General features: G+C 42.9%; 1 protein-coding gene across 1 annotated transcript; it reads right to left on the bottom strand.

The window, feature by feature from the left end:
• Nucleotides 1-446: 446 nt before the first annotated feature.
• On the bottom strand, nucleotides 447-22,135 carry UFM1 (ubiquitin fold modifier 1). The gene is made up of 6 exons (XM_073342477.1): nucleotides 22,049-22,135; nucleotides 21,897-21,953; nucleotides 18,397-18,454; nucleotides 8,719-8,758; nucleotides 8,237-8,269; nucleotides 447-926 (listed from the first exon to the last, which is right to left on the bottom strand). Coding segments are annotated over exons 1-6 (258 nt in total). The 5' UTR covers nucleotides 22,051-22,135; the 3' UTR covers nucleotides 447-858.
• Nucleotides 22,136-22,570: the final 435 nt, after the last annotated feature.

The raw sequence follows: 22,570 nt of genomic DNA, 5'->3' as shown, positions 1-22,570 counted from the left end.
TGTAGTACTCAACCGATAAATCCCTACCATACAGCACATGGGATTCCCATGATTTGTGTTTTTTACACCACCCTTCAGTTGAGGACACTTTATTTAAAATGTTAAATCCAGCATAAGTGAAAATTTGTAAAAGCTAGTTTGACCAATGAAGCTCAAATGAAGATTTAACAAAAGTATATTTATTTTTCTTTAATTAATTTTTTTCCAGTACCTTATGATTGTAGCCAAGTATTTACATTTCTTAGAAGTTCTCTGCATATTTCAGTAACAAGAGTCTGAAGTTTTCAAGATACCCCTTCTATTTGGACTGACAATTTTAACGGTCAGGAAAACTGTTTCTTTGAGTTTGACAATGTACATTATACATAATTCAGGGCTTAAACTTATGTTTTTTAGCTTTCAGTAGGAAAGCATTTCTCCTAATGGTCTCTTTTTCTAAAAATCAAACACAGCTTCTCCCTCCATGAAATGAACTTCTAAATACAGGATTCTGTTATTAATCCATCAATCACACTTGTATGTTTCTACTGACAAGGTTTGCCCTTTTGTTTTCAATAACATTTCCTAAGAGGTTCTGTTAGTAAAAAGAAAGAGGTCCATCCTGCTTTCAAGAATATAGCATTACATCAGACCATTCTTCTATTAGTAGATGAAGGGCCAGGCCAGTTTATGATTTGTTAAATGCTAACAGGGAAAGAAAATGAAAACTCTGTTTTTAATTAATTTTTAAATCCCAGGAAGTCATTGTAAGTAATTTTAAAACAGGCTGATTCATTAGTTGTACTAATTCCAAAATAAATATGACCATTTATTCTTTAACATGGTGATTTCACTTATTCCAAAACCACCCAGTAGATATTAGCAGCTCCCAACACGATCTCTGGGAATAATCCGTAGTTCTGAACCATGCTTTAGGAAAACATTTCCTAAACAAAAAAAGAGAAAATTGGTCACCTATAGGTTAAATACACATATGTGTTATCAATAAGAGCTCTTCAAGGAAATCAGTTACCAAAAGGTGTAAGTATGATATTAGGAACAATAATATCATCATGTTTCAGTTTTCAATTACAAAGTCAGAATGTCTCTTACGCATGAGAAACTGACTGTGTACTTTATAACATTTTCCAGTTCCTCTCACATACGCACAGTCTAATGAACACTTTTGCAATTTAAAACAAAAAAGCCAGGCACAAGGTTACATATTAAGCTCATTAGTTAACAATATAAATTAATAGTTTCACCATGATTTTAAACATAACATCAAAAATTCAAGGAAAGAATAAAAAGCAAAGATATTGCAAATACAATATGCTTTCAAGGCCTCCCAGCATTATGTACAGCCTGCTATGGCTGCTTTATTCATACCATATACTGTGCACGGTACTGAGTTTTTAACGATGTAGATCAAGTAGTACAGTCTAGCTGGCTGTCACAAAAATTAAACAAAGTGCTCAAAACCGAACACCCTTGCCCTGCCCCACCCCAGAGGCCCCGCCCCAGGACACTCCATCTCCCCCTTCCTCCATTGCTCGCTCTCCCCCACCCTCACTCACTTGCTCGTTTTCACCAGGCTGGGGCAGAGGGTTGGGGTGCGTGAGTGGAGGGGGGCTCTGGCTGGGGGTGCAGGCTCTGGGGTAGAGGCAGAAATGAGTGGCTCAGTGTGTGGGAGGGTGCACCTGCGTGGGGCACGGGTTGGAGTATGGAGGGGGGGTGAGGGCTCCAGCTGGGAGGGTGGGCTCCGGGGTGGGGCTGTGGGTTTGGAGTGCGGGAGGGGGCTCAGGGCTGGGAGTTGGAGTGCGGGAAGGGGTATGGGCTCCAGGAGGGAATTTGGGTGCAGGAAGGAATTCTGAGCTGGGGCAAGGGGTTGGGGTGCAGCAGGGGGTGCGGGCTCTGGGAAGGAGTTTGGGTGTGGGAGGGGGCTCAGAGCTGGGGCAGGTTCCCGGCCAGTGGGAACTGCAGAGCCAGCGCTCGGGATGGGGACAGCACACGGAGCCCCTGCGGCCACCTCTATGCCTAGAAGTCGGAGGGGCATGCCAAATGCTTCCTGGGAGCTGTGCGGAGCCAGCCCCTCGCCAACCGGATTTTTAACAGCCTGGTAAACAGTGCTGACCAATGCCGCCAGGGTCCCTTTTTGACCGGGTGTTCCAGTCGAAAACTGGACACCTGGCAACCCTAACATCACTGACACATACTCCCAACCTTAACTAGCTCAACATAATTTTTTGTTTGAATATAAATGTACTATCTTTCTTGAATAACAATGAAGCAGGAAAAGTCAGCTCCTCACTCATTAGCTTGTGTTTTCAAGAACTTTTTTCACAGGTGTCTAATGCATTGAATCTTCTTACAGGTTTTTAAAGTTCTCCAAGCCTAAGGTGATCTTACTATGAATTTATATACAGGTACACATCTCTTGGTGGAGGTACAGGGGCACAAGATGCCCTTAAACTCTGTACCAGCTACCCACATCACGGGAAGCAACACAAAGAGAGAAGCAGGTTCAGCAGAGTTGCTACTTCCACCGTTTTCTAGAGGTGCAATGAAGGCGGTCAGGGGGAGAGTAGGTGGAATCTTGGCTCTGCTCTTTCCCACACACCCAAATGAACCTTGGCGGTGCAGTACATCAGGGAGATTCCACAGCACTGGGTATAGACTTGATACAGTTTAGGCCAATCTGGAGCAGCCAGGAGGCTGGAAAGTAGATTTTCAACTCCTCCATACTACTGTTTCTTACACTGGACGGTTTGTAATATCAAAACATAGTCCTAAATTAACTTAAATGTTACCCATTCTGTGCTCTATGAACCTCAAAGCAGTCAAACATCATTAAAATCAGATTTCCTTCAAAATTTTCTTCCCTAGTGTCAACATATGTTATAGGTGACTACCTGTTCACAGGTATTTGCATATCAGGGAATAAAGCCTCAAATGAAAAAAGCTTTCTTGATTGGATGTTTAACCTCTCAAATGTGAGTGTCAACCAAAGTGTCTGCTAGAGATGGTGATTAAAATATACATCTAAAACCAAAAATTAGAAAGCGATAAGTCATCTTGATATCCTGGTTTGTAAATAGAGCTACGAAAAGTGTGTGTGTGTGTATGTGCACGCGTGTGTAAAAAGAGAGCGGGCAAAGTTTGACCACTTCTATATTTGGTTGGAAGGGGGGAGGAGGAGGAGAATGTGAAAATTTAGTCAAAACTTTTTCCATTTTTTTTCTTTTAAAACATTATGACCAGCTCAAACTGTAAATGAAAAGAAGAAAGAAATCTAGTGGAGCCTTAAGAAATATTTATTTCAGTGGTTAGAAGTTGAAAGAATCATCTCTCTACATCTCTGCAGCAGTTCTTTTTAATCTCTTTCCTGAGCAGGACATTGAAGAGAAAAACAGACTCACTCCTCTACTTTTATGTATTATACTAAAAATGTATCTTCTAGCCCTGTCAGCGGTTCCTCATGTCTGCCTCTGAAAACAGAAAATTATATACTATTTTAAAATTTCCTCCTCCTTAATTCCTTCCTTCTCCTTCTCTCTCAGTCAGCTGTATTGTACGGGCAGCAAAATGAAGACCACTTTCCAATATCTTAACAACCTGCAGACACTTCAGAGATCAGGAATTTAGTAAATTTCACTTTAATGCTCACACATACAATAGGACAGGTTGGAACAATGCATCAGGAAAACCAAAGTAGGGAGGGAGAATAAAACAGAGAATAATGGTTGGACAGGGAATGACACAGACCACCACCACAAGGTTGGAGGTGGAAAGAAGATGAGATACCATGAGAAAGTAAAATGAGAGTGAAGGGGGAGTAATTGATAAAGGGACATAAAGGGTGGTGGTAGTGATGGTGGTGGAGAAATGAGACCACACAGGAAATGAAAGAAAAACAGAGAAAACAAGAGTAAGAGTAAGAGCTGAGAGTAATGACAGGTTTCAGAGTAGCAGCCGTGTTAGTCTGTATTCACAAAAAAAAAGGAGGACTTGTGGCACCTTAGAGACTAACCAATTTATTTGAGCATGAGCTTTCGTGAGCTACAGCTCACTTATCCGATGAAGTGAGCTGTGGCTCACGAAAGCTCATGCTCAAATAAATTGGTTAGTCTCTAAGGTGCCACAAGTCCTCCTTTTCTTTTAGCTGAGAGTAAGTCCACCTTTTACGAAGCACTGTCCAATCCTTAGGTAGCTGTTCCAATCCAATGATAACACAAAACACACAGGTACACTGAGACTGCAAACTACTAGTGTGACTGAGCAAACCAAACCTAGCTTCTGTAGAACCTTAACCACAATTTAAATGGATAGCAGGCCTATACTGCAGGTAGTGACAGGCTTTTCTGGAAGATAAAGCAGTTTTACGTAAAAATATCTAACATTTAGGGAGTATTTCCTGTACAAATTTCAATTCTATTCCCCCAAAAAATCTACCTACATGTGACAAATATCTAAGGCACTTATCCCTTGGTACTTATGTGTGAAAATATGCCTGTTACAAGTTCTCTCCCAGAAGCCTCAACATCACTTCTGCTAAGTGCTTGCTTTTATGACAGAGATCAAAATCTTTAACACTTGTCCAAGTTATCACTACAGTGGAGCAACATTTATCTGTTTCCCTTGAAGCTAAACTAAGGGACACTTTAGGCACAGTGATGGCGATTTACAACATTCCATTTGTCCTGCTTAATGAGGGCTGGCAGATCCACGCACTTGGAGTGTCCTGCCACAAGCATATACTTTTAAGAGGTTTGCCAGGAGCATATACTGCTAAAGCACAAAAAAGCCAAAAGATTTTATACGGCGATTGTATTATTTTATGCTACTCACAAAGCCAAAGCACAACAAAGGAAACATGAAAATATAGCAGATTATATCCAAACACATTAGGGCTTGAACAATGAATCTGATACCCTGACGACTAAACACTCTAATCTGGATGAAATGTACTTGTGCCACTACAAACCACACACAAGCTGTACAAATGTTATTTAAACAGGCCCACATTTACCCCCATTCACACACCACTCACTCCTGCCCCTTTCTCCCTGCCTCTACCATTAATGCAACAGTGTTTTCTTTATAAAGGTACGGCATGCTTGCTCCCAAACCAGAGCGTCTTCCAAATGGAAATCTGTATGGGAGTTAATGCTGGCTGGATTGCTTTAACTCCTGCTCTGCATCTTTTACTTCTCCCTCCCAAAATGGAGGTAACTCACAGTCAATGTGGGGAAAGAGGAGAGATTATATTTTGGCAGAATAACATTACTGTTGTTGGGGTGGGGAGACAGGGGTATGGCACGGAAGGACTGTGTCTTCTCATGGAATGACTGAGATCTGCAGGGATAACATTAAATTTTTTCCAATAGATCCTCACGTTCTGAGGTTTCTAAATACTGAAACAATTGCTCTATCAAATGAGATTTTAAAGCACCAAAAGCATCTTAAATGAAAATATTAAAAACACGAGTTCTTGTATATCGGTAAGTACATGATTACTCCTGAGGGCATTCTGAGCTGAAACAATAAAAATCCTGCACCAAAAAATTAAAAGTCTGAGCACAATATTTTAAAATTCTGCAAATTTTATTTGTCAAATAAACGTGGAGGCTTGAGCATGGCACTGGGGAGCACAGGCCACTGGCTGCACAGAGGTGGGAGATGGGGGAGCCACTCCCTGTACAGGCATCCTTCCCTCTGCAGCTGAGGAGTGATGGGTGCAGAAAGCGGGGGGATGGGGGAGTTTGCAGAGCTTCCTGCAGTTGGGGGAGAAATCTGGAGGTGGGGGTGGGGGTCTGACCCAGCCCCAGATGCTGTGGAAGGCAAGAGGAAATCCCGTTGTCCCTAGTCCAGCCAGGACTAGCAGCTGAGCCCAGCACAGGGTACGGAGCTGGGTCTTCCCCAGCCCTGCCTCCTGCACCACAGTGATTTAACTCTCTGCCAGCTGCCCTGGACACCTGAAACATACTCCTGGGGAGGATCGCAATACCGCGCTTGTGGCTTCCCTTTGTTTCCCCATCAGAAAGTCATTTTTCTGTGGGGAAGCAAAGAAATCTGTGTGGAAAATAAATTCGAGCATGCGCAGTGGCATAAAATTCCCCCAGGAGTAGTACATGATACCATGTCTACTGATAACCAGTTTTGTCATAAGTCATCTAGGTTTACGTATGACCCATGACAACTAAAGCATGGGGCACTAAATACCAGTGAATGTGCAGAACCTACTGCTGGTGAAGACTTTCAACACTTTCAGAAGGGCAATGTGCCAGCATTGCTTAGCAGCATCGGTACATATTTAAGAAACCGTCACCTGACGCTGACAATCTGGCTTCCGATCACCCTGCGTCTAATCTTCCTTTTGCAGCTAAGAATCATGAGAAGATTGTGGTGAGAACTCTCGGTACCTAGATGCCTCTTATTTATTTGACTCATGTCAATTACGATATTGCTCTTGTAACATTCCGAGATGACTTTCTAGTGGTGATGGATGAAGTTCAAGTATCCATACTGCATTATCAGATTTATCATCTGCCTTAGATTCTCTAAGATTCTATCTTGTTCTCATAAGAACAGCCATACTGGGTCAGATCAAAGGTCCATCTAGCCCAGTGTCCTGTCCATCTAGCCCAGTGGCCAATGCCAGGTGCCCCAGAGGGAATGAACAGAACAGGTAATCAAGTGATCCATCCCGTCGCCCATTCTCAGCTTCTGGCAAACAGAGGCTAGGGACACTCAAAGAATGGGATTGCATCCCAGCTCATCTTGGCTAATAGCCATTGATGAACCTATCCTCCATGAATTGATCTAGTTTTTTGGGTTTTTTTAACTCTGTTATAATCTGGGCCTTCACAACATCCTCTGGCAAAGAGTTCCACTAGTTGACTGTATTTTCTGTGAAGAAATGCTTCCTTTTGTTTTAAACCTGCTGCATATTAATTTCATTTGGTCTAGTAAGGAGTAAATAACATTTCCTTATTTACTTTCTCCACACCAGTCATGAATTTATAGACTTTTATCATATTCCGCCTTAGTCGTCTCTTTTCCAAGCTGAAAAGTCCCAGTCTTATTAATCTCTCCTCCTTCTCATTCAGTGTACATATGAGGATGTTAGTGGACTATACCCTGATTCAGCAAGGTGCTGAAGTCCTTTGTGGGACTGGGCCTTAGTGGGAAATAAAGAGTTGTTGTATTTCAAATGTGCCGAAAACACCCAGCTTCATTTTTCTCTCTTTTGATCCCGAGTGGTTGTGTGTCTACCACAATGTTTGGTGGAGACTAGGACACAGATGAGTTAGATCTGGCTGAGGCTCATTCCAGATAAGGAGATGATATTGGTAGGCTCGGTAAAGCAATCAGAAGATTTTGGCAAAAGTCACAAAAGTCTTTCCAAAGTGGACCTTGCCAACATAAATCGTGCCTTTGTCACTTGGAGACTAGACTACTGTAATGTTCTCTTAAGGTTAAACCTTAAATTTATTTGTAAGGTAAGCTAGGGCAAAATGCAGCAGCCTGCTTTGTAAACAGAGCGTCTTTCCATGCACATACCCAATCAAGCCTCCAAAATCTGCACTGGCTGCCTGTGTGTTTCTGGGTACAGTTTAAGATGTTGATTTTAAAATGACTTCAAACCTTCCTATTTGAGAGACCACCTCTCTCTCTGTGGCACATTGCCGCAGTTGAGATCAGAAGACATCCTTTAACTGGATCCCCCTCGACATGAGTGAGAGGAGACTGCTGGCAGGAATGTTTCCCTTTCCTTTGGAATGTTTCTCTCACCCAGTCCAAAGTAGCTTTAACCAGTTGACCTTCAGGGCACACTGCTAAATCTATTTAGAAAGGCTGCAGAAGTAGTAAATATTGCTGTGTGATGTACAGGGTAAGTTAAAGGTTGTTGTTTTTTCCCTGCATGGTTATTTAGTATTATATTATGGGGTTGCTATTTCTTTTTCATTATCATATTAAGTATTTATGCGAATATTAGCTGGAATATTAGCTAGGCACCTACTGTTTCACAGATCTAAATAAACAAAATATTGAGCAATAATTATATGATCTTAATGTTTGACATGAGGCTTTGGATGCAGTTTTCAGCCACTGTTTAGTACTTCTGGATCCCTATTTGAAAAGCTGTTAAAACTTGGATAAACTAGATGAGAACATAAGTCATTCACTGTGGTGCATCGTAACTGAATAAAAAATCATTTTTTTTTTTAATTGGACTTCACAAATAACTACTTACCTGCTGTCTGTGCAGGGTTTATTCCTATTCCATCTAAGTTTTAAAAAACAAACAAACAAACAAAAACAGTTTGATTTAGGGGCTAAAACAAAAAAAGATCCAAGTATCTCGTAGCATAAACTTACAACATTAAAATGAATGAAAAATATACAAGGTTCTAAACAATATACTGTAATAATTATTAAATATCAGTCTTTATTAATTTCCTATTGCCAAAAAGTATCGCTAGTCAGCTTTATTATTTACAGTTGATGATAAAAATTTCAGCATAGTGAACCACAAGATATGCTGTAGAATAAAACCTCTCAAATAGCAATAAAATATTAATAGCAAAATCCCATGCACCAGCATTATGTATAACAGTGAGGTATTACTTTTAAAGCTCATCAGTTTGTATGCTGGTTAGGTTATAGAGAAAACCTGCTTATACTTTTCTGGAATACAGCCTAACTGAATCAACAATATAAAAACCATATTCTTACCATTTGTTATAATAGCACTTGTTGCTGCAGGAACTTTGAACTAAAGGAAACAAAAGTATGACAAATTAGTTTTAAAGACAGACAACAAAGTGGAAAATACTACAGTGAACATTCAAACTCTGTTGTAATTTTAGATGCTTAGGCCTGTATAAAGAATAATTATGGGAAAAAATTCTCTTCAGATTTTATAGGAGTATCAAAATAATAGTTTACAATCAAAGCTTATTATGCACTAAGAGGTTACATGGAACATAAAGTACACAGTGTTAAAACAGTTGATTAGATCTAATCAACTGAAAAAAAATCTGGAAATAATGTCAAAATTATGCTAATTGAAAAGTTCAAAAAATAATAATTCTGATAATACTGTAAGGAGCAGCACCAAAAATGTTGATGAAAATGAGTAACTACTAAATTGCATACATTTCTGGAACAAATATGCAATTTTGTTTTATAAGTTGCTTTAATTTAAATTGACCAAATATAGATGCCAGAACCTTCTGGAATAAAAATGGCCAAATAAAACCTTCAAACACTTATGTACATAAACAATTTCACGGAATCTACTCAAGTATCAATTCATGGGCACAAAGTTAAGCGTGTGCATAAGAATTTGCAGAACTGGAGCCTTGGTCTTTGCGTAAACGTGATTTTATTTTATTTTTTTAAAGACATGGCTATAGCAAAAATGGCTGAAATCTGAAACGTACACAGTCCCGGTATTGAGAGCTATGGTGTTTTTCAGTGCATGAGCAACTGTAAAATCATTTGTGTGCATATTTAGTAACATTTATTAAGAGCACAATGAGCGGAATCACAATGCAGAATTCCTGCTTGACTTGACTTGGGGCTGGGCAGGGATGGTCTGCTACTGAGACAATTTATGTGGGGGAATTTACAACCATTTCATAAACTGCTAACTCCTTTAAAAAAAAACAAAAACCAAAAAAACACCTGTCACAGCTGGCCAGATAGAAAATAGACTCTATTCTGCACTTCTGACCGTATTTTCAGTAAATCTTTCAAAAGTCTCTTGGATTGAAACACTCACTTCAGGCTACTTGATTTTTCTATATTAAGGTAATGCATTGAAAATAGTTAGGAATTTTGATGGACTACGATATTATTTTTATGTGACAGTACTGTCCATAGGTCCCAGCCAGAATTGGACCCCATTGTGCTAGGTGCTGTACAAAGATATAGTAAAATACAGTTCTTGCTTCAAAGAGCTTCCAATCCAACATCCCCATCCTGTAAACACACAGATCCATAAAGTGACTCACAAGCTTAAATCTTTGAAAGATCTGACCCAATATGCTCTGTTTCTGGACTCAAATGGTCTACCACATATTATGCTTAACATCAGGGTACAGGAGAAAATAGTAGGTGTGGACAAAGGGTTACTGTTACCAGAGAAAGTCACATTGATTCAAGCCTCCTTTTCGTTGTTTTAATCTGAGTCCTGGTATACATTTAAAATGTAGGTAAACATAGACAATAATATTTGCAAATGCATCAATGACAGGAACGGTCCCAGAAGACTGGAGAAGGGCTAATGTAGTGCCCATCTTTAAAAAAGGGGAAAAGTAGAAGCCAGGGATCTGTAGACCAGTCAACCTGACCTTGATACCTGGGAAGCTAATAGAGCAATGAATAAAATGTTCAATTTGTGAATACCAGGAGCATGGACATATTAAGAACAAATCATGCCAAACCAGCTTGATTTCCTTCTTTTACAGGGTAACTGGTTTGGTGGATAGAGGGAAAGTGGTGAACATTAATATACCCAAACTTTAGCAAGGCTTTTGACACAGTCCCACATGACAGTCTAATAAGTAAGCTGGAGAAATGTGGGCTCAGAGGAACTGCCATTAAGTGGATATATAACTGGTTAAACACCACAAACAAATGTTATTCTGAATGGAATAATGTCAGATTGGAAAGAGGTCTCAAGAGGGATTAACAGGGATCTGTTCTGGGTCTGGAGCTATTTAACATCTTTATTAATGACCTGGATGTAGGACTAGAGAGCGTACTGTTCAAACTGGCAGATGGCACAAAGCTGGGGATAGAGCTAAAATTCAAAGAGATTTTGATAAATGGGAGAACTGGGCTATAGACAACAAAATGAAATTCAACCAAAGACAAATGTACGGTGCTACAATTAGAGATGAAATACCAAATGCACAAATACAGAATAGGAGATAACCGACTTGGCAGCAGCACTGCTGTAAAGGATCTGGAAGTTGTGGTGGATCACAACCACAACATAAACCAATAATGCGATGCAGTTGCAAAATACAGAGGCATTGCATGCAAGTCACGGGAAGTGATAGTACCGCTCTACTCGGTGCTGCTTAGGCCTCAGCTGGAGTACTGTGTCCAATTTTGGCCACCTATGTATAGAAAGGATATGGAGAAGCTGGAAAGGATCCAGAGGCAAGCGATAAAGATGATCAGAAGGATGGAATGCAAGCCATATGAGCAAAGGCTGAAGGAACTGGGTATGTTTAGTTTGGAAAAGAGGAGATTAAGACTGGGACATGACAGTGGTCTTCAAATAGTTGAAAGGCTGCCATAAAAAAAGTTGTTCTCTCTTGCCACAGAGGGCAGGACAAGTGGCAATGGGTTCAAGCTATAGCAGATTTAGATTACATCTCAGGGAAAGACTTCCAAACTGTAAGAACAGTAGGACAATGGAACAGACTGCCTAGGGAGGTCATGGAAGCTCCTTCACTGGATGTTTTCAAAAAGGAGGCTGGATAACCATCATTCTCGGATGGTTTAGACACAACAAATTCTGCATCTTGGCAAGGGATTAGACTAGATGACCCTTGCGGTCCCTTCTAACCCTATGGCTCTATGACTCTCTAGCTCTCCCGTTGACATAAAAAACCACCTCAACGAGCAGTGAAAGCTATGTTGGCGGGAAAAGCTCTCCCACCAACAAAGTGCTGTGAACACTACCACTCATGCCGGCAAAACTTATGTCACTCAGGGAAGTGTTATTTTCACACCCCTGAGCGACATAAGTTTTGCTGACATAAGCGGTAGCGTAGACATGGCCCAAGTCTATGACATCTGGGATGAAAGGGGAAAGCAGCAGTAATCAGTGCTTATAGGGCTCCCAATGTTACTCATTATTTGCTAATATTCCAAGGAACCGCTGAATTCATGCACCAACTGTATGTAACGGAAAGGATACCGCTGGCTATCCCCAAAGAGCAACTGAGCATCCATCCTCTTACATCTCCTATATGACTGGTCTGTATATGCACCATCTCCAGTGAATGACTGAACATGCTTCCTTCCAGCCCAAGGCTACAGAGAAGCTGGACTTTCCCTGTAATGGCTGCTAGAGGTTGCAGTGTGGCTTGGCACTGGAACTGAGAGCAAGAAACCTCTCTGTCCTGTGCTCTCAGTGACACCTCTGTTGGCACTCAGCCAGTAAGAAGGTGGAAACTGCCAAATTCAAAAGCAGAGTAGACACAAGGAGGACTTGGGGAGAGAAAAGAGGAGATTTGGACAACTAGTCTGACAAGACTGTGGCTGGAAGGAGAAGAGAAAACCAGAATCGTCTGAGCAAGGGAATAGGGTTGGTGGGCGTTGACTGGGAATGAAAGGGAGAGGAAGCTTGAACTGGAAGCTGTGGGGGGTGGGAAAAGGGAAGGCTTTAATTGGTTGTGTAGGAAGGAAGGGCAGTTTGGAACTGGTTGGACAAAGAGACTAGGACTCGGAACTGGGGTAGGCAGACACTGAGATAACACAACATGAAGAAGTGGGGGGAGGCTGAACAAGGAGGCTGCATCTAGGAACCAGAGTGTGTGTATTGGGGGAAGGGGAGACAGATCTGACAAGATGGGTTGTGAGGAAAGAACTTGGGTTTGCTGGGCAAAGAGACTGGGATAAGACAGCGGGGGATACAGGGACAAGGAACCAGGGAGAAGGTGGGAGACTGGGACTGGATGAAGAATGCAGGGAGGGAGAATAGAACTGGGAGCCAGTGGAAGGAGAGAGACTGGGCAAGGAGAATGGGACTGGATGTTGGGAGAGGGAGTTTGGAAGTGGGATAAGGTAGATTAGAACCATCTGGACATGGAAACTGGGACTTGAATGAGAAGCCTGAGTAGAGATGGATTGGACAAGCAAGAGAAGAAGGACTGGGACAATGAGCCAGAGATGGGGAAAAGACAGGACAGTGACATGTTGGAGGGGGAGGGGCAGGGGCATAAGGGGTCACGTTGGGGAAACAAGAAGAGTCTGGTCCTACTAGAGCAGACTCCCCTCCAGAGCTTGCAGTGGAACCCAAGGTTCCTATCCCAACAGTCCTCTGTTGTCTGAAAGTATGTGTGAAACCTACTGGCAAAGTGTCTCATCTCATTTACTGCTGGCCCACACAGAGGATGACAACTTACTACTACTAACAGTTACTTTGTAAGCTCAGATTGCAGAGATTTGCATGGTTGAACTATAAGGTTCAATCCTGTTGATGAATCATTGAGTGTCCATATGATGCCACATGATGGAATTTATGTTTGTTCAGTTTGCTTGTTTAAAAAGCTATGCAATTACAAAAAAAGAAAAGGAGTACTTGTGCACCTTAGAGACTAACAAATTTATTTGAGCATAAGCTTTTGTGAGCTACAGCTCACCTCATCGGATGCATTCCTGTAGCTCACGAAAGCTTATGCTCAAATAAATTTGTTAGTCTCTAAGATGCCACAAGTACTCCTTTTCTTTTTGCGAATACAGACTAACACGGCTGCTACACTGAAATCTATGAAATTACACACACCCGCAAAAACTATACTAAGAAAACATTATTCAGATTGCTAAATCAAGCACTTAACAGTTAGGAAATGCCTCAATTAAAGTTTCCAGTGTAACCTTAATTGAGCCCCCTTGTGCATGTGCATTACTATACAGCCTTTAATTACATGATCACATACTCTTTTTACCATCGGATCCCTGTCTCATTCAGTGCACTGGATGGACAGTGCTCAAATTAATACGAAGTATTGTATAGCTGTTCATTAATCTTTTTTATGTAAGGTGTGGCCATAGACCTCATTAAGCACACAATATTCAAACCCTGCTCTGAAGATATCTGCATGATTTTTTCTACGGCCCTCATCACTCTCATATATGAGTGCTTCATAAAATTAATTTATCTTCACCCCTGTGAGGTGACGGAGTGGAATTATCTCCATTTTACAGATGAGAGCTGAGGCACAGAGACAGTAAGGTAAAAAGTACCCATTAATTTTGGGTGCTCAAGCTGAGATGCCTAGGACTTGATTTTTGAACGTACTTAACTTTTTATACCACTTTATATATTCAAGCACAGCTCCCTTGGACGTCAACTGCAGTTGTGAGCGATCAGCATTTTTGTAAAAGAGGCCCAAGATATCAAGTTGGGCATGCAGAAAATGAGGCAAACATCATTAGTGACCACCTCTGAAAGGTTTGGTTTCAATGACTTGCATGGTAGCATCACACAGGAACTCTGTGGCAGAAGCAGGGATAGAATCCAGCTGCCTTAACCAGAAAACCATCCTTTCTCTTCTTACAGTTCCCTGTGTTATTCATTTCTTTTCAATTCCTGCAACAATTGAGGCAGGGATCCTACAGACATCAGCCTCCTTTACTACACTGCCCTGGTTCATCTCCAGAACAGGAGATGTGCATTGAATGAGGGAGGGGTCCAGTAGAAAAAATAGTATGTGATCATGTAATGAAAATCTGTATCATAATGAACAGGGGGGCTAAATTAAGGTTGCACAAGCATTTTCTAACTTTTGAGTGCTTGACTTTGTAACTTGTTTTTAACAGAGCTTTTGTGTCTGAAATATGGATTTGGGGATTGATCCTGCTCCGTTAAAAGAAGCGGGAACCAGATCAAGACCTTTTTGCAGGAATGCCTATATTTCAAACTGTTGTAGGTAAATAATGTGAAGATCATATCTGATACTGTAGAAAAAGCCATCCAATTTTGCTGGACTTATGCTTTTTGAAAGCAAATACTATGTTTATTCTAGAAACGTCCACATTTGTATTCTTTGCAATATTTGTGGCAAAATAATAGGTATAAAAAGAATGGTTAAGTCTTGGTTTAAATACTTGCTTCTCAGAGTCATACCAAAAAAAAATATCATATTGCTATGGGCTGAGTTAAACGTTGTTGTTATGGGTCAGGCATAACCATCTGCTGTATATTCAGGATAAATACGAACAGGACATTGTAATCAGGTGGCTGAAACAATTAAGCTGACTCCACCCTAAACACAGGCCCATGTCTCCAGCCAAAACAAAGGCACATCCAAGCCACTCAGGAACGTGAACTATGTGGACAGGGGCTCAGCTGGGCATCGTTTAAGGGTGTGTGCGTGTGTATGTGCACATGCGAGGGTGAGAAGCAACACAGAGAGACCGAAGCAGCAAGAAAGTCAAAAGTAACAGAAGTGCTGGTAATGTGGCCCTGATGGAAAGCTAAGAAAGAAAACTATGTGGGCACAGAGTGCTGGTGGCAAAGCAGGTATGGAAGTACAAGTAACGAAACTGTCTCCTGCTGTTTGATTCCTATTGTATTCAGGAAAACAGGACTTTATGTATAATTTTTGTAAACAAACGAGATTGCATCAAAGAAAATACCTGTTTCTGTCATCAATTTCTCCTCCTACCTGCAACACCCCAAAATCAGCTAACAGCTCAGTCAAAAGGGGTAACAATATTAAAAGGTATAGTATTAAAAACATAACTCATATGAAACCTGTATTTAAGGATTGATAACATCTTAATAAACTGAACAAAATATCTACATATTTCAGATGGCATGCCTACTAAAAACATAATTTAGAAATCATTTAGTTCTCTGCTTCTAGAAACACATTGTAAACTATGCTTTTTTAAAATTCTAAACCAGCACTTGCATGTTTATTCTGACGGGCTACGGATATTCTGTATGTTATCTTAAAAAATTCCCTTCACAGTAAATGAATGATTCATCTATTCAAATGACTGAGTTAACATTAAACTAAGTGGTTCAAGGAGTATAGTCCATTTATAAAGCCAGAAACCAGGTCTTGTTCTTTTCAGTGCCAAATACATGCAGTACCTGTGGTCTGAATTAAAAATTAAATTACCCCTCTCCTCTTCCCCAAAGAATGTAACTAATAAGCAATGAAGCAAAGTCTTTTTATTCTATATTTGTATAGCACGTAGCACACTGGGGTCTTGGGTTCATGACTAGAGCTCGCTGACCCTATTGTAGTACAAATAAATATTATAAATAACAATAATAACCAAAGACAATGCAGTATTTTTAAAAGTGATCATTTCATTATTTCCTCCTCCCCTCAATAGATCCTTGTACCAGTGTGTGAAAGAGTTAAATATCATCATATTGTATTATAGGTGGCTTCCAAAATAACCCCTATAAAAATATCAAAACTTATCTTTTAAAAATAAAATGTTTTCTTCTGTGTGCGCTAAGTGGATTTATATAACTGAACTCTAATGATATGTGGGGTACAAGAGCCCACTACAACAATTGTTCTTCATTTTCCCTCTAAGCCTCCTGAAAACAGCTGTAATTATCCCTCTAGGTTGTAAACCTACACAAAGGGGATGATTCAAAGCTCACTGATGTCAACAGAAAGACTCCCGTTGATTTCAAAAGGCATGATCCAAAGTACATAAATACACACTAGTTGCAACTGTATGTTGTTTAATGGGACCATTTTAATAACTAATACTTTCCTAACATGGCTGTTTTTAAAGCATGGGCTTCTAGTGTACACAAAAGCCTTTGAAATGGAAAAGACCTATAAAAGTCTGGTCTACACTTAAAAGTTTTACTGGCATAGCCATTTTGATTAAGAGTGTGTGTTTAAAAAAAAAAAATCACACCCCTCACCAATATAGCTAAGCTGACAAAAGCCCTACTTTGGATGCAGTTATACCATCAAAAAAGTTGTTTTGCCAGTATAGCTTATTTTGTTTGGGGAACTGGTATAAGCCAGGGGTTGGTAATCTTTGGCACCCGGCCCGCCAGGGTAAAGCCACTGGCGGGCCGGGACAGTTTGTTTATCTGGCGCGTCTGCAGGTACGGAGCCCTGCAGCTCCCACCGACCGGGGTTCACCATTCCCGGTCAATGGGAGCTGTGGGAAGCAGTGGCTAGCACATCCCTTTGGCTTTACTCTGGTGGGCCGGGTACCAAAGGTTGCCGACCTCTGGTATAAGCTATACTGGCAAAAGCACGCTTTGGTGATGCAAATTGCATCTCCAGTAAGAGGATCTTCCTGAACAGCTATACTGGCAAACCCTTTCTAATATGGAATGGCCTATGTCATCAAATCCATTCCCTCTGCCAATACATTATTATTTCTTCTAGTACATGTTCCAAGGAGTAAAGTGGGATTGTACTTGAGTGGCTAGTCTGAGCCACTGCAGCCATACTGTTATTTTTAGCCATTTTTATCCCTCTAACCAAGGCACAGAGAGAGAATAAGGGTTTGACTACATAGGAAAGGTTTACCAGTTAGTCTACACAGGGAGTTATACTGGTATAACTATATTAGTGTAAGGTTATGACTACACTGCCCATGTTACAGCGACGTGGGCAATATAGTCAAGCTTTATTGCCAGGGAAGAGCTCTCCTGGTGATAAAAAATAACTACCCCGAATGAGGGGTGGTAGCTTTAACGGTGGGACCACGGCTCCTGGTGATAAAGCGCTGTCTATACTGGTGCTTTTCAGCCCTACAACTTTTGTTGCCATGGGGTGTGTTTTTTCACACCCCGAACGACTAAAGTTTTAGCACTGAAAGTAACAGTGTAGACACAGCCTAAATTCACGTCTTACTTTATACTTGTATAAACTTTCCTACAATGGCAAGCCAACAGTAACTCGCTCAAGATCACACAGGAAGTTTGTGACAAAGCAAAGAACTGAACCTGGGGCTCCCAAATCTTAACCTGGCACCCTAACCTCTGGACCATCCTTCTTCTCTACTCCTCCTTGGAGTTTATACCCTTCAAATACTTATAAGCTATGCCTCCACCTTAGTCATCACTTGGCAATTTACACACATTTCTCCGGCTCTTTCTTCACATTTATCCCTCCAGCCCCTTCATCATTTTTACTTTCTCTGAAATCCCTCCAAACTATCACTTTCCCTTGAGTAAGAAAAAGGTCAAAATATCATAATATTCCAGGTGTAGATTCACCAAAGCGAAGTAGAGACGCACCATTTCCCCACTGAACTGTGATGTGGCACTTCCTCATACGCAGCCCAAAACAAATTTTAATGTGTTACAGCAAAAAAGCCAACGACATTTTTGTTGTCCACAGTCACTACTGCTTACCAGGTTTCTCTCTTTCATTAATTTAATGTTTACTTCCTATTTTCTATCTCTACATATTTTTAAATCATACACATATACATTTTACACCCATGTAATACGTTATGGATCAGATATCACTTTTTATTACTTTAAAAAAGAATAATTATGTAACTGCCTTGATGAAATTCCAATGAGCTTTTTCAATAAAAGCAAACTTCCAACATGAATCATTCTAGACCCAGCTATCTATAATTTCACACAAAAATTTACACGAGTCTTGTAATTTAACTCTTTTGTTATTGATGTAAACATTGTCACAATTCAACACTTACTTCTTCTGCAGCAAACTTCAAGACAGCTGTGAAAGGTGTATTTTCAGGCACACTTAACCTGAAACAAAGAAGAGTTAATAGAAAATATGATTTCTAGACCAAATTAGAGACTAATTCCAATGGTTCTAAAGTTATTGATTATAATTTCACTGAAATCAATGGTAGTGCCCAATGATAAGGGCCTAAAACACAGAAAGAAGACTAGTACATTGCAAAAAAAAACAAAAACTGAAGTTTTTATTTTTAAATAAATTATTACAGGCATTCCAGAAGAAGTGATGTCAACATGTTTACCACATAAGAATTGTGGAAGACTTCCCAGTATCTACTCTCCATACCTTTTTGAGTGTGTGAGATTACATATTCAACTTTCCCCTACCAACAGCCTGATCTTGCAAATACTTACTATGGGGCATGGTGTTTAATACCATGAGTAGTACCACTGATTTAATGATAAGACTTCAAAAACCATATTGTGGTACCAACATGATGAGCAATATGGCCAGTTACGAACTCAGGGCTTTAGTGAAGACGCTACTACACCGAGGGAAGAGCTTCTCTTGTAGGCATAGTTAATCCACCCCTGCAAGAGACAATAGCTACGTCAATGGAAGGGCATTGTCTACACTGGGGTTTAGGTCGGTATAACTATATCGCTCAGAGGCATGCATTTTTTACATCGCTGAATGACGTAGTTATACTGATGTAAGTTTGTAGTGTAGACCTGGCCTCAGTGCTACATCATACAGATTAATGAGGAGTCCTGTGCGTCATTCCAGCCCACAGTGATGATACCTAGATAAATAGACCAGGAGCAGTAGAAAGCTATATACCATCTATAAAGAACACGTCTGTTTGATGGGAAAGAAGATAAGCACTACCCTTTTCTGCATCTGTAAAGTACTGTCCAGGTGACAGTAATAAAACAATTTAAATTCAGCCAGATCAGAACCAAGTATCATTGAACCACACCCTAATTCTGCACATTTTTAAACTTTATCTAGTTATAAGGAATACCACTCATTTTAAACCATATATTAATTATTATTACTTAGGCTATATCTACACTACAAGGTTAAGTCAATGTATAGCCACTATTGAAATTAAACCGCTGTTGCATGTCCACACTATGCTCCTTGTATCAGCGGAATGCATCCAAAGTAGCAGCTCTTACATTGATGCAGAAAGCAGTACACCGAGGGTGGCTATCTCACTGGGTAATTGACCACAGGGTGTTTTGGAAAGAGTTTGCAATGCCTCATGGTGGCAAGTTCAGCATCACATGATGCAGGTTTCACTGACCCATCATTCCATGGGCATCCTACTAGATTTCCAGCTGCTGTTCAACTGCCCTGGTAATCTGTGAACCAGCCGTCTGTGTCAGAAAGCATGGAACCCGCACTGCTCTTCAGTATCGTGCTGTGTGTTATGAACACAAGGCTATAAGAGAAGCTCAACAGGGGAGGAGAGGCACAATTCACCATCACCCTGATTCCAGCCCCCTCCTTGTAGAAGAAACATGTTTTCAGCTCTGCACCAGAGGTGACTATTTGCCTCCCATGTCTTCTGCTGAGTTTTACACAGCACTGCTGTGTGTGTGTCCTATCGTAGCCCTTCCCCATACCCCTCGATGCTCCAAGCAAGTTCCTGCAGCTGGACTGGAGCTGTGCCTGCACAGCCTCCTCTCTCCACAGACCCAGAAAATCCACCACCTTCAGAGAGGAGCGTGTTTGCTGTGTGGAGCTGGCATGCTCAGCTGGGAAGTTGCTATGAGAGCTCGCCACATCGAGCAAGAGCAAGTTCAAAACTTCCCAGGGCTTTAACAGGGGTGGAGTGTTCACCTGTGTACCTGGCTGCAGGGAAGCGGAGTTCAAAACGATGACCAGAGCGGTCACAGTGGACATTGTGGGATACCTCCTGGAGGCCACTTATGGTGACGTAAGCAACACATTGTTTACACTGACACTGTGTCGCTCTAACTAGGTCTCTCTAAGCTTTAAGTCTCTCGTTGAGGTAGTTTTATTATGTAGGCGTAGCAGGCAAGTTAAAGTGGCAGGAGCACTGCAGTGTGTACACCTCCATAGTTAGTTTGACATAAGCTGCCTTATGTCGACAAAACTGTGTAGTGTAAACATGGCCTTAGTAAACTACACAAAAACATCAATTACAAATAACTGTGCAACAAATCAGTCCCATAAGAATACCATTTCCATCCGTACTACACTTGAAACTAACGTTCTTGAAAGCACAGACAAAGCAGCAGATGTGGAGCAGTGCCCACATGGAATGAAACTGAAGCTATAGGCACGGGGCAATACCCACATGGAAAGAGAAGGAGGCTGAAGTGGCACAAGCACTCACTCTCATGTGCTTTGCTGGCTTGTTCTTGTTCACATGCTTAGGGTCGAACTGACTGCCCTATATGGGGTTGGGAAAGAATGCTACTCTGAAACCCCCCAGATCAGTGAACCTAGGGAGTTTTCACATTCCTGTGCAGCATGGGGTATGGGTCACTTCCCGAGATTACCTGCGTATATCTCAATCAATTTTCTGCCATTGCAGGGCCCTCTGGCATCAGTGCACTTCAGTCCCTCCTGTTCTTTGCCTGTGGCATAGAACAATCTAGTCTCCTGTGGGCTGCGATACTTTGATCTAATTTCAGTTGTTGGGTTTAGTGTGTGGTGCTGGTGAACTATGCTCTACAGAAAATCAGACTACATGATCTGGTGGTCTCGTCTATCCTTAAACTCTGTGACTATAGGCATGAGGCAGCTTCTATGTGGACAAAGAAGTATGTGGGAGGGAGCAGTGCTCATGGGTCTAGGGGCAGTGCCTGTAGGCAAGATGGGTGGGTTGGGGGCACAGCTGAGGGAGGCTTGCAGACAGTATCAGTGGGCGGGGGTGGATCAGTGTCTGGAGGTAGTGTCTGTGGGCACGGCGGTGACCAGGAGCATAGTGTCCATGGGCAGGGAGAGAGAGTTGGAGGGGCAATACCCATGACTGGGGAGGGTCGATGGCAAGGGGGTTGGTGTGAAGGGGCCGTGCCCATTGGCGTGGGAGGAGCTGGTGTGGGGAGGCAGTACCTGTGGTCAGGGTGATTGTGGGGCTGGAGTGGGGAGGGAGGCGGTGCCCGTGGACAAGACACAGGAGGTGGCAGCAGGGAGGTCAGTGGCAAGAGGCTGGCATAGGGGGCAGTGCCGCGGGGCAAGGTGGGGGCTGGCATACAGGGGTCAGTGCCTGGGGGTGAGGCAGCTGGGGGGGATGTTGCCAGCGTTTGGCGGCGGGGGGGTGGGGGGGAGAAGGGGGCTGGTGTAGAGGACAGTGCCCAGGGGCGGGGTGGCTGGGGGCATAGGGTGTGGGGGGTGCCCATGGGCCAGGGAGGGGGGACAGTGCCCGTGCAGTGGTGCCCATGGGAGGACGGGCAGTAGGTGCGGGGGAAGTAGATGTGGCAGCGCATGCGCACAAGGCATGAGGCGGCGGGGGAGGGGGGGGTTACTCACACTTTGTAGGGCAGCCGCGGGTCCGAGGTCAGCGTGATTTTGAAGCTGACTTTCGACCTGGGGAGGCAGAGGACAGAGCGTTAGAGGCGGCGGGGCAGGGGGAGGCCGCGGCGGATGGCGGGGCAGGGGGGGCGGGTGTCCGTGTCACTCACATGATCCGGTCCGGGCCCAGGAACCGCCGCCACCGCCCCCAGGCACACGTCAGCCGCCGCTGCGCCGGCCGGCCGGCCGAGGGGGGGTCCTTCGCCTCCACTTCCGCCCCGCCCGAGCTGCCCGGCCGCCGCCTGAACAAAACCGCCACGGAGCAAGCGGGACCCTGAGCCGGCGGGGGCGGGGCCAGGGCGCGGGTCCTCGTCAGGCAGCGGCGGGGGCAGCCACTCTGGGTCCTGCCGCTGTGAGGCGCGGCGAGGCCCGGGGCCTGGCTCCGCCCCCTGAGCCCACCCGCTCCCCGACTCCCGCGGTGGCCCGGGCGCCCGGTGCGCAGAGAGCGGGGGCGGCGGGTCGGGGTGCGAGGAGCAGCCCGGCGGGGCCGGGAAGGACTTTCCCAGGCTGGCAGGGACCTGGCGGGGCGGGGTTCGCCTCCCTGTGCGGCCGGTGGGTGACTTGCCCGGGGCAGCTGGCAGGACTTCTTTTCCAGTCCGCCAGCAGCCGCCTGGCATTGTGGCCCTCAGGCC

The sequence above is a fragment of the Lepidochelys kempii genome, chromosome 1 (assembly GCF_965140265.1).
Source record: "Lepidochelys kempii isolate rLepKem1 chromosome 1, rLepKem1.hap2, whole genome shotgun sequence".
In the NCBI taxonomy this organism is placed as follows: domain Eukaryota; kingdom Metazoa; phylum Chordata; order Testudines; family Cheloniidae; genus Lepidochelys; species Lepidochelys kempii.
This window is presented reverse-complemented; position numbering and strand designations above follow the sequence as displayed.

What these genes read in the sequence shown, in the direction of transcription:
- UFM1 (XM_073342477.1), bottom strand. An exon ending in AAGTGCTATTATAACAAATG is followed by an intron (nt 8,270 to 8,718) that starts GTAAGAATATGG and finishes TTTAAAACTTAG; the next exon opens with ATGGAATAGGAATAAACCCT. An exon ending in AAACCCTGCACAGACAGCAG is followed by an intron (nt 927 to 8,236) that starts GTAAGTAGTTAT and finishes TTTTTTGTTTAG; the next exon opens with GAAATGTTTTCCTAAAGCAT.